The following is a 12870-nucleotide window of genomic DNA, read 5'->3' as shown; positions in this document are numbered from 1 at the left end:
ATTTCAGAGTTTACATTATTTCAACATCTAACTATAAGGTTTTTTTTCAATTAATTTCTATTTGTAATGAAGATCATAACACCATACCTAACTGTAACGTCTCTGTAACTTTTGTCTTTTTGTCAGTGAATTTCTAGAGCTTTTTGATCATATTCAGCCAACACCCCAATTGTGCATGGCCTTCAGGCATGCACAGCGAGAAACTGACCCAGGCTGATCTCACAGAGGTGGTCAACCCACTGCAGCCTGCCCTCTGTGTCCAGCTTGCTGACTCCAGCCCTGCCTTCCCTCCATTCTCTGTGGGATCCTGCTCCCTGCTGCCTGTCCTTTATGGTCAGCTTTCTGACCCTGGCCATGACAGCTTGCCCTTGAAAGTCAGCTTGGTGCCCTGCACACTGCTCTACAACCTCAATAGGTGGGGTCTTGCACCCATCATCCTGCCCTCCTTGGTGCACTGTGCTGCTCCTGTCCATGCGTGCCTGTCCTCTGTGGTCAGCATGCTGCCCCTGCCCTCCATTCTCCATGTGCATGCCCCTGCCCCCTCTGGCTACCCTCTGTGGCCAGCTTGCTGCCCCTGCTCATGCAAGCCTGCCCTCTGTGGTCAGCTCCCCTCCCCTAGGTTCTCCGGGTGTGCGCCCCTGCCTCCTCCCACCTGTCCTCCATGGACCCTTGTTCTGCTACAGCCTGCAAAGCCTGATAAGCTTGCTGCCCCTGCCCTCAATTGTCTATGTACGTGCCCCTGCCCACTCTTACCTGCTCTTCACTATCTGTTGTGCTACCACTACCCAAGCCACCTTCCCTGCCTGGTTAGTTTGCTGCCCATGCCTATCCCCCTGCCCTCTTTTGTCATTGTGCATGTCCCTGCCCCATAGCTCCTTCAATCTGTGCTCTGTTGTGCTGCCAAAGCCCCTGCCACCTGGCCCCCTGGTTTGCCTACTGCCACCATACCCACCGGTGTCTATCTGCAGTCCCCTGCCCCCTACCTCCTACCATCTGTGGTCTGTTGTGCTACTACCTCTGCTGTCTGCCCTACCAGTTCATCTTTCTGCCCCAGCCCCCTTTCCCGTGCCCTCCTTTGTCCATGTGAGTACATCTACCCCCACCTCTTGTCCACCTCAGTCCATTCTGCTGAAACTTCCCCTGCCGCCTGCCCACCCTGGTCAGATTGCTGCCCCTACTACCCCTCACCTCCTTGCCTTCTGTTGTCTGTGGGCATGCCACTGCCCTATCTCTCCCACCCTCCATTGTGCTGCCACTGCCTCTCCCACCTGCCCTGCTTGGTCAGTATGTGCCCCTACCCCTCCCTTCAGCCATCTGTTGTCCATCTGAGTGATCCTACCCCCTCTCTCCTGCCCTCCACGGACCACTGTGCTACCACTGCCCCTCCCGCCTGCACGTTCAGGTTCCTGTCCCTGCCCCCTTTCTCTCCTTTACACATTTTACACATGTGCATGCCCTTCATCCTTCCCTTTGTGGTCCACAGTTCCTGCCATTTGCCCAACGTGATCAGCTTGGTGTTCCTGCCCTCTGCTAAACCCCCACAGGCCGTCATGTGCAGCGTGGATTTGCACAAGCCCTGTGTTCAAACCCTACAGCCCACAAAGCAACAAAACCCCAACCACAGACTACCATTGACCGTGCGTGGTGGGGGACTGGCTGCAGGCCCCCTGTGGCCAGGCCTTGTGACCAACCCCCCAATGGGTGTCCAATAACCATTGCTGGCATAATTCCATGGTATGCAACCCCCCCATGGACTCGCAACCCATCTTTCTTTTATGTGGTACACTGATAGTAGTTCTGTGGTAGTACTGCACAACTGGCACTCCAAGATACCACAGGACAATGTTGGCTTCACTTTTTGATGCTTCCACTGTCCTACAATACACCTCGGTACTCCTGTGTGACCACATGGGAAGGCCGTATTTGATCCGGCTGGAACCCCCGCAGATCCTAAATGGAGGCCAGCACCATCACGTCAGGTGGGAATACCACCTGATCACACATTTTTTATTTAATCTGTCTTTCCCAAGCCTTTGTTTATTTGACGTGCTCCTAAAGATAGTGTAGCCAAAGCTTGCATCTCTCACGTTCTAGCAAGAACATCTGTCAGCCATATCAGCCAATGGTGCAGAATGTAAAACTTGTAGTTTACCATTCAAAATGTTTACATGAGGTAGATTTTGATGAACAGAGATTCAGTTAGTCATCTGAATAGGATAGAGGGATGGGGAAAAGAAGTTTATTTTTGGGCGAACTATAGGTTTATTTTTTTTAGAAATATATATTTCTGTGACTTAGCTACAAAGACTTTGAAGAAGCCAGGACAGACCACTCATGTTCAGTCAGTCGCAGTTTGTAGGGCTGGGGACAAATTGTTTGGTAATGAGTCAAGAAAGGTCCAGTCCAAACTGTCCCACTGTTGGTGGTTCAACTTTGAAATTAAAATAATGGATTTGGAAACTTCATGGCAGAGCTTTTTTTCATTTCACTTTTGAGTTCTCGTTTGGCAGAGGGCAACTGAATCAGCTAGAACATGTTTGTAAATATGTTCCTCAGCCCCATATAACCCAGAAGAAGACATTACTTACCTGTTACACCAGTTCTTCCGTAGTGGTATTTTTCAGAGATTCAAATGCTTGAATTATTCCCAGACGTCAGATTAGGAATCCTCGGTCGTCATGTCATGTTAACATAGCAGTATTTCTGCACAGCCATTGATACAGAAAACAAAAGCAAAATAGCCAGTGACCACAAGTAGCACATCCATCTCATTTTATGACCCATATTCTGACCAGTCAGACAAAGGGAACCTAGGCTTCCAACCCTCTTGACAGGCTCCAACTGTAAGATATTCTACTGCATGCACCAGACAATAAGGCATCCGCTGTGCTTTACTCGTTGTTCTCTCAGATTAACCTTTTGAATTTTTATCTTTCTTAAAAACCTCTTTCCCTCTTATGATGGAAAATGTCTGCTCTTCTCTATGCTGAAAGGCGGAGGTATTATATTTTAATAAGGCAGCATAGCTGCCACTCAAGAAATCCCTTCAAGCTATTTAAGGAGTTTGGGAAAGGAAGCTCTTTACTAAAGACCCATTTATGGAGTATATATTTGATCTCCACAAAGCTTGGCATGTATGTCAGGGGAAAAATCAAGCATGCATATCTATGAAAGATGCAGTGCTGGAGAAGGCATTATTATCTTTAGGAGTTTTAAATATTTGTGCTGCTCTTAATCAGTAACTTCAATACACACTTTCTATGACGAATATAAATACATGTGACAATAAATTCCCAAGGCCTGGGCTGTTTTGACTGTATCTTCACCTTGGGATCAGATGTAGAGTAATATATAAGGATGAAGCAATACAACCAACAAGACCCTGACATCAGAGCTGCAAAAGCATAGCAGGGTCAGAAAGGCAAAACTTCACCATAAATAGATGTGCTTATAAATGCAGTGGTACCAACACAGATGTATCCGTGCAATCACAGTGAAGGTCAAGATTCCTTGTTGCAGGTGCATGCTATTTATGTGTGGAGTTGTACACTGGACAGATGAAAAGAGAAATAGAAAGGTGCAATAGTCATTCAATAGGCCACTAGGGACACCAAGACGTAAGCACACAACTCCTTATGCAAACTCAGTGGTTCACCTACTAGTTCAGTGCTCCCATCACAATACATATAAATGGCTCTTGTACGTACCCTGCATCCATTGAAGACATAAGCCAGTTCGTCCGCTCCTAGCTCCACATCAGGCTTCACATCTGGCCGGGCCCAGCCAACTCTCATTTCTCCAGTGGTGACAGCTTCGTATTCAAAGTACCACATACCCGACTTGACAGCATATGACTTGTCGGCCCTGAAGATCCGCACCCTCTCTGTGCGAATCTTGGTCACTCCTTGAGCAGCAGCTAAAAGAACAGACAAGTTTAAAAATGCCTGCTATTCAAAGTGAGCAGGTGTGCAGTATTTTCTAATGTTCCTATTGACTTAATTAGGCTGTAGTTCTAAGTTATTTTTTTCTTCACTTTGCTATGAATTCAAATTCCATATATATATCAATATGACAATAAATCGTGAAGAGAGTCGACAAAGGTTTTCTGAATTACTTTTACAGGACTGTGGGCCTGATTACGACCTTGGTGGAGGGGATTACTCCGTCACAAAGGTGACGGATATCCCGCCTGCCGTTTTACAAGTTCCATAGGACATAATGGAACTTGTAATACGGCGGACGGGATATCCGTCACGTTTGGGATGGAGTACTTCACTCTGCAAACTCATAATGAGGCCCTATGTCTTTGCAGAGAAAGTGGACTGTCTGAAGTAAGAACGATCAATGTATCTTGATGTTTGAATTAAGTATGTATGCTGTGCTCCGCATCGTCTGTATTGTTTGAATGAAAGCACCGAAGGAGCACCTTCCCTCCCTCCTGATACTCTTTTGGCAGGCCTTAGGCACATGCCCGCTTCTGAAATTATATCTAGGAACAGGGCAGACAGAAAGCAAAGGATGGCTGTCTGAATGAATCACGGCAGCAGTATGCAAATTAGTGGGTTGCTCATTGTTTGAATGGCTCTAATGCAAGTTTGAAGTGCATGTCTGTTTGAATTTGTTTAGGATAGTTAGTCTTGAAGACCAAGAGCTCTGACTCAACACCAGGTAAGGTGATCCAATGACTCCACGTCACCAGGCACACTATGATCCATTTAGTGGCTTTCCCTTTTCAGGTGTGTCAATCAAATTGCCTTACTTGATATCGGCCAAGAAAACATTAGCAAGAATGCAGCAGATTCTAAAACAGAAGTAAGCAGCAGTAAAACAGAGTTCCTGTTGGCTTGGAGTCATAGAGTAACATTACCACCAGAGGTGTATACACCAAGGGTGTGCTGTCCTGGGTGGCACCTTGTGAGCTCACACTGGCCCAACCCTCAAGGCCTGGAGGTGGCCACACAGGGGCTGTCAATAAGAGACAGAGTGAGCACTAGGCACATACTGAGCCACTGGAGGTCAATTCACATGGAAGATACCAGCCTTACTCATCTCTTAGCAGAAGAGAGTATTAGAAGTTGTAGAACTGCCATAAGCCGAGGGATTGTTCTGCGATTTTAATTTCAAGCGACCAATAAGTAAGAAAATAATTTGCATCACTAGAAAACCTAATAAACGTATGGTCCTGCAAAGCACAGGAAATGGCCATCCTTTAGATAGGTAGGTGCCAGGTCCCCAATGTGTGATAATTAGTCTCCTGAACCTTTGTGTCCTTCATGATGACACTCCCTGTACGCCCCTTTAGTTGTCCCTGCCAAGGATTAGGGAGAATGTTATCTACAGTACGAGCTAACCCTACAGATCTGTTTGCCTCATTTTGTAGGAAGGGGAGAGTATGCACTAAGATTAGTGGCTAGTTTGTCCTTCACTGCTATGGCAAAGAATTCCAGTTAGACAGGCATAGTAAGGCAAGCAAACCAGAAAACTGGTAAGAGAGGCAGACAGGGTGGCCAAGTTTAGACTCATACAGAAAGCCAACACTATAAAAGTAGACTAAGGCCCTCATTTTGAACATGGCGGTAATGACCGCATCGCCAGCGGTGGCGGTAATTATCGCCAACAGCATAGCCGTGCATGACTGCCATATAAAGATGACAGTAGTAAACTGCCTGCAAAGCAGCCAATTCACTACTACCCACAGCCAGGCCGGAATCTACCATTGGGCCGACGGTAGCTACTTTCGACCTGGAGGTCGAGCATAGACTGCCAGTGGGATAATAATCCCATTTCCACCAGGGATTTCCTAGTGGGTTAATCCCTGGCGGAAAGCATACTGGTGACAGGAATACCCTCCCCCAAGCCCCTGGACACCCCCCAACCTCCCACCCCGAACCCTGAAATCCTCCACTCTACCCCGCCTCCCCCGATCACCCTGTAGGCCCTCTCCAACCCCCCTCACCATCCCCCACCGTCACCTCCATTTAGGCCCCCCAACCCCCAAATACACACATGCATACTTAGACATACACACACGCATTGCTACATGCAGACACACCTCCTCCCCTTCACAAACACATACGCACACCCCCATGCACGCACTCACTCACTCAACAACCCCCCTCCCCCACCTTCACTCTCGGGCAGCACTTACTTGCTCTGTGGCACTGCTCCAGGAGGGAATGGGCTCCTAGGATGCTGCTCCGCCGGCATCACTGCATATCCATACACTGCCACGCCTATGACTGCATCATTATAGGTGTGGCGGTGTCTGGACTGACGTGGCGGTGAAGGTGGAGCAGCATCTACTGCCGCCACTGAACGCTAGCATAGTGCATGGCGGCCCTCACCGCCTTCAATGGCAGTGAGGCTCCAGGTGTCATTATATGGCGGGGTGCCTGCTGCCGCTACTGGCGGTTTTCTGTCGACCGCCAGCATGGTTGTAGGCGGGGCATCCTGCCATGTTCATAATGACCGCCTAAGTTCAGAAAAACAGGTAGAAGAGCTATGGCTGCAGAGACAGACAGATCAAGAGCCACGATAGGAAGAACAGTTAAAGTTCGAAAGACCAATAAGTTAAGGTAAGGTTAGCCAGATAAACTTTAACACTTAGATTAGAAAAACCATACAGGCTTTATAATTATGTATAGGCATGTGTGGGATGAAATAGAGAGTTTAGGCCAAAGGTTAAAGAGGCAAACAGATGGCGATAACCACTAGTGACTTACTGCTGTCTTGGTCCGGGGGTTCAATGTTGTAGCCATAACCAATCAGCGTTCGTACTGCCTCACACAGGCTGTCCCGGTTGGTCTTCTTGGTTCTTTCATCCAGCAGGGTGTAAGGGACTAAGCGAGGGTTCCGTTTGTTTTTAATGTCCTGTGAGATGAAAATGAAAGATAAAGGAGAGGGGTGATATGGTGGTACAAAGAAAGGCCAGAGTTGCAGAGGTAAGTGAGGAATCAAGCATGATTGATTAAAGTAATCTGTGTAGCTCTGAGTGAACCCGACAGTGCTACCTTTGCTTTCTGGCTAACTTGTCTGCTCTTTCCAACGTGTTTCTTCTTTGCTATCTGCTAACCGAGTCCTTAATCCTCTCTGCCCAGTGATGGGGGTTATTTTTACTTCACTGATTTCAATTCAAGATCCCGATAACCACTTGATAGTGGTTAGCCACATATCAGTGAACTGGAGTTAAAGAACCTCTTTCTAAAATAAGGCCACACTGTGGTCCTGTTAACAAATTCGGACTCGGGCAGAGACTTGGAAAACTATGCGTTATCTTTCAAGTCTATTATGTGTATTTGTCAATATGTTATGTATGTAGTTTATTATGTGTGTGCACTAGCTCGAACAAGACATAAGGAAAATAATCTAATCTAATGCTGCAATAATGTTTTTTGTGTTGTAGCATATTTTACTAATTTTATTTTTGGTTTACTATAATGCTCCAGCCACACAGCTGGGTTGGGCTGATAAATGCAACTAGTTCAGCTGGTGTAACACTGGCCCCAAATTCACCAAAACAAATCTTGTGTAGAGGTGTTGAATTAAATAAGGTTTTCAGGCATCCAGGCGTCTGTCCTCCGCAAATATTGCTTACTTTTAAAAAAAAATATATAAATGGTCAATATCTGTACGTAGAGATAGCTGGGTGCAACTCGCATGCTGGTTTTTAAGGAGACCCAGGTCAAGGATCAGGTCCCCCAGGTGGCACCAAACATGGAATGAATAATATAGGTGGTGGGATTCGCCTTTGGCACACTCTGAAATGCATCAGAATGAACAAAAGCCCACTCAGAATAATAGGCAGAAAAAAACACAAATGCACGCTTCCACCAAAGCCCAAGTGGTCATATAGGATGCTGAGTAGTCTACATGGTCAAGTGTACAACCCACAGCTGAGATCCAATAACACTAACAAGTAGGTACCCTTGCCATCGCCATCCAGCACGCAGCAAACAATAAGATCTGCATGGTTGTCTTTTCTGTGCTACAGCTAGGAGGATATGTTATCTGTAATTTCATCACAGGACTCTTTGCTGAAGCCATAAAGATTGAATATTCACGCAAACATGCAGGGACCAGGGGACACTTCTTTTTCATAGTATCATAAAAAAATCTACATTAAAGATTGACATTTCAACGTAAGTCATTCGTGTGTCTCCTCCAGAGAAAAGAAGGCTTCTACTGATTTTCTTCTTATTGGAACAGCCAATCAAGGAATAGATCAAACGACTAAAATTTCAGCCCTTAGCTGAAAGATATTAGCTTCCCTTGCTATGTGTAAACCTGCATCTCAGTAGGAAAAAAATGAAGAAAAAGAAAGCCTGCTAGGTTAAAATACATCAGGTCAAAAAGCACTGCTACTCGCAGGGCTCAGCAGCTTTCCTCTTCCATCGTATACTGTGCTGGCAGTTTGCTTCACAATGTCAGTTCTTCTCGAGCAGCAAAGTATACTTTTCACGTTATTAAAGGAAATTATTTGTATTTGGGGAGGAGTGTCAGTTGTTTACTACTTCAGTGAGGATTCCTACAATGCAGAAGAAAATTGGTTACTTACCTGTAACTGTAGTTCTCCAGTAGTGGTATCTTTCATAGATTCACATGCTTGAATCATCCCAGTAGTTGAGGTGGAGTCCCAAGGTAACCTTAAATATACATAGCAGTAAGAGTATTACACTAGGCCTCAAAGGCCTATACAGGCACTATTATAGCCTATCCATGCTCTTTTATAAAAAAGAACCAAACCTGAACTACAACCAATCAGGCGACAGCACCCTCTAGAACGCTCCCAACAGAGGCTGTTTCCATCAGATTTTCCCATACAAGTGTGAAATACATAGTCTTAGAAATAAGGGGAGCCTCTGAGGGGAGGCGGGTGGGTCACATGTGAATCTATGAAATATACCAATACTGGAGAACTTCAGTTACAGGTAAGAAACCAATTTTTCTCTCCAGTATTGGATCTTTCATAGATTTACATGCTTGAATTAGAGTAGCGAGCAGTAATATTGTTTAATCTAGCCACAACATCCATAATAATAGGAATGATGCTACATTCAGCTAATATTAGAAAACAATATTCATATGTATTGGGAATGATAATAATAATAATAATAATAATAATAATAATAATAATAATAATAATAATAATAATAATAGCAATAATAACAATGATAACCTTAGGCAAGTATAGATCACATACCTTTCAAGTGGAAGGTGGGATAGCCAGAGAGACTCACCTTAATGGAATAGATATCTCAGCACTGCTTGCCCAACGGCTGTATCCGTTTTGTTTGTCTCATCCTGGCAGTAGTGCTTTGTAAATGTATTCTGGCTGGACCATGTTGCTGCCCTGCAAATGTGTTGCAGGGGTACTCCTGCGAAGAGCGCTGCTGATGTGGCTACCGCTCTGGTAGAGTGGGCTTTAACTTCACTGTGCAGCGATTTTACTGCCTTGGCATGACAACATTGTATGGCTAGTCTGCTTGGATATTGGACAGCCTTTTCTTGCATCTCCATATGCTACGAATAGTTGGTCCGATTTTCGAATGCTTTGTGTTTTTTTAAGCTAAAACTTTAAACATCTCCTTTCCTAGGGAATGCATCGCTTTCTCCCACCTGTCTGTGGGTTAGGAAAAAACTTTCTTAAAACCAGTGGCTCATTTAGATGGAAGTTTGATGGTATTTGTGGTATATACTTATGGTTTGTTCGAAGTATAACACCAGTTGGAGTGAACTGAAGAAAAGGTTCCTTGATGGTGAAGGCTTGTATATCACTCACTCTTTTTGCTGATGTGAGAGCTAGTAAAAGCGATGTCTTCCGAAAGATGAATTTTAACTCTGACCTGTGGATTGGTTCGAAAGGGGCTTCATGAGTTGTCCTAACACCATGTTTAAAGACCATAACGGTGGAGGTTAACGCATCTGTGGAAATACTCTAAAAAGGCACTTGAGGAATTGTTTTACAATCCTGGCAGAATATAGTGAGGAGGTCTGCTGCGGGCGGCGCAATCTTGAAATTGCCGCCACATGTACCCGTATTGAGGAATAAGAAAGTCCAGATTTTGCTAAATGTAATAAATAAGGAAGTTTTTGTTCCAGGGTGACAACATAGGATGGACTCCTTCCGTAACACACCACAAACAGAAATGCTTCCATTTAAGTTTATAGGTCCTATTGGTGGTGTCCGCTCTGGCTTTGGACAATATTTCTCTACATTCCGATGAAATGTTCAAGGTGGAGTATTCATTGAATTCAGGAGCCAGGCCGATAAGTGTAGAGATGAAGGATCCGGATGCCTGACTTAGCCCTGTTGCATGGTAAGTAGGGCTGATGTCTGTCTGAGTAGAACATGTGGTTGTTCCGAATACAGAAGGAGTTCTGTGAACCAGACCTGTCTGGGCCAACTGGTTGCCATTAGGAGGAGACGGCATCCCTTTGCTTTCATTTTTCTGATCACTCTGGGGATGAGTGGAATTGGGGGAAAAGCATAGGCACAGATTCCTGACCATCCCATCAAAAAAACATTTCCCCACAATCCTTTTTGGGGATGCCAGCTTGCATAATATGGACATTTCTTGTTCTCGTATAAGGCAAAAAGATTCCGATTCGGCTTGTCCGACTTTTGGAAAAGTTGGTTGAGAACTTGTTGGTTGAGTTCCCACTCGTGATACGGGATGAATGTCCTGCTCAAAGAGTCCGCTAGGAGGTTGGCTTGTCCAGGCAGATGTTCTGCTTTCAGAGAAATTTGATTTATATGGCCCATTCCCATATGCTCTGAGCTTGAAGTTAAAGATCCAAGGACTTTGTGCTGCCCTATTTGTTCAGGTAAAACATACTTGTGGTATTGTCCACACTGATGAGAATTTTTGAGTTTCGTATTTTTGGTAAGGAAGCCTTCCATGCCAGATCTATTGCTTTCAGCTCCAGTTGGTTTATGTGAAGCTGTTTGTCCTTTTGTGTACAGTTGCCACTTACCTGTAGATTTTGAAGGTGGGCACCCCAACCTTCGAGCAACGCATCTGTCGTTATTATATATTCCGGCACTTGTTGAAAAAAAGAAAGGCCCTTGGATAAGTTTGTCTGTTTTTCCCACCAAGACATGGCAGTTTTAATTTCCAATGTGATCTGAATTCAATCGTCGAAGGAGCCATCGACTTGGAGCCACTGAGTGCCTAGTTGCTCCTGTAGAGTTCGCATGTGCAGTTGGCAATCTGGGGTCAGTGGAATGCATGAAGAAATCATTCCCATGAATGATTTGTAATTCCGAACTGAAATAAACTTTTTTGTTGATATCTTTTGAGCCATTTTAGAAATCTTTTGCTGTCTTTCTTAAGATGGAAATGCTTTGCTTTGGACAATAGCCACTATCGCTCCTAGGAAATTCAGCTTCTTTATGGGAGGGAGGTGTGATTTGCAATAGTTGTTGGTAAGGCCTAGACTTTTCAACAACTGGAGGCAAGTGGATGTGTGCTTTACCACCTGAGATCTTGAGGATGCCTTTATGGACCAGTCGTCCAAATATGGAAAGACTTGTCTCCCCAGCTGATGTAGGTGAGCCGCTACTAGGGCCAGCACTTAGGTAAAAATTCTGGGGGCCGATTTTAATCCGAATGGAAGGACTCAAAACTGTAGATGTATACCAGCTACCTTGAACCTGAGAAATTTCCGATGGTTTGGATGTATTGAGATATGGAAGTACGCATCCCTGATGTCTAGCGATGTCATGTGATCTCCTGTGTTCAAGAGGCATGGAGTGTCCTGAAGCGTTACCATACAAAACGTCTGTTATTTCAGGAGCTTGTTTAAGGCCCTCAAATCGGGTATGGGACGCTAATCCCCTGAAGGCTTTTTTACTAGAAAAAAGTGGGAATAGAATCCTCGGTACCTGTGTAGAATTGGAACAACTTTTAATGACCCAATCACTTAGGCTGCGATCCGCTCTCCCGCCTGCAACACTTTCTTTGCCTCTAGTTTAGCGTCCTCGGGCAAAAGAGCAATGTAAGAGGACATGTCTGCCCACATTTGTTGATCATATCTGCCTAGAATGCCTAGCAAATTGGCAGCTTTGACTGTTATTGCTGCTACTGAGGATAACCTTTCCCTATGTTGTCCAGACGGCGTCCTTCTCTATGTGGCGGGGATGATATTGGTGTTGAAGGGCTTTTTGAGCGGCGTTGCGCCACCTGAGATACCACGGAATCTGGCTTCAGTTGCGCAATCAAACAAGCTGGAGAATCTTCCGGGGCTTCATACTTTCTCTCCAAATGTGGGATCTGGGAAGGTATTGTAGCTGGGTTCTTCACTGCTTTCAATCCTTCTTGCCATATAATGTAAACTATTGGTATGGCTCTAACTGACTTTTTGATGGTTCCTTAAAGTCATACAGGAAACAATCACTTTCTCGAGAGAGAGAAAATGGGCAGTTCGAAACGTTTAGCCGCTCTTTCCATTAAATTATGGAATCCCCCTATGTCCTCCGGGGAGTGAATCCACTGGTCCTGCAAACAGTGGTGAAGGCATAGGAATCAGGTATTCGTCCCACTCACTAGGAGTGGTTTCAAGTATTTCTCCCTCTTCCCTCTCTTCATCTGCGGATTGAGGGTCATCCTGAGGTGGTTGTACGAAAGGGATGTTCGTATCCGGTCTGAGCAGTGTCCCTGGATGGCTAGGTATAGGGGTCCGCAGTCCTGCCTGCAGGTCATACTGCTTTTTGGTTGGAGTTTCTGGTACTGAGGGTGGAAATCTTCTGTAGTGGTCATGCAACATGTTCTGGAGATCTGTCACTAATGACCTTGGCATAGGGACAGAGGTGTCTGAGTCACCATATGCGGAATACAATGGATATGGCTGGACTTTTGCTAAATAATAGCT

The 12870-nt window shown here is 45.2% G+C and overlaps 1 protein-coding gene across 8 annotated transcripts in view; it reads right to left on the bottom strand.

The window, feature by feature from the left end:
* RYR1 (ryanodine receptor 1) overlaps positions 1-12870 on the bottom strand; it is a 1068376-nt gene that overhangs the window by 808553 nt on the left and 246953 nt on the right. For all 8 annotated transcript variants that reach the window (XM_069206982.1, XM_069206985.1, XM_069206986.1 and 5 more), the window contains exons 25-26: positions 6723-6870; positions 3708-3916 (exon numbers count right to left, since the gene is read on the bottom strand). In XM_069206982.1, the coding sequence (XP_069063083.1) occupies positions 3708-3916; positions 6723-6870 (357 nt within the window). The remainder of the gene's footprint in view (positions 1-3707; positions 3917-6722; positions 6871-12870) is intronic.

Source organism: Pleurodeles waltl, chromosome 9, assembly GCF_031143425.1.
Source record: "Pleurodeles waltl isolate 20211129_DDA chromosome 9, aPleWal1.hap1.20221129, whole genome shotgun sequence".
NCBI lineage: Eukaryota > Metazoa > Chordata > Amphibia > Caudata > Salamandridae > Pleurodeles > Pleurodeles waltl.
Note: the sequence above shows the minus strand (reverse complement) of the source record. Positions and strands in the feature narration are given on the sequence as shown.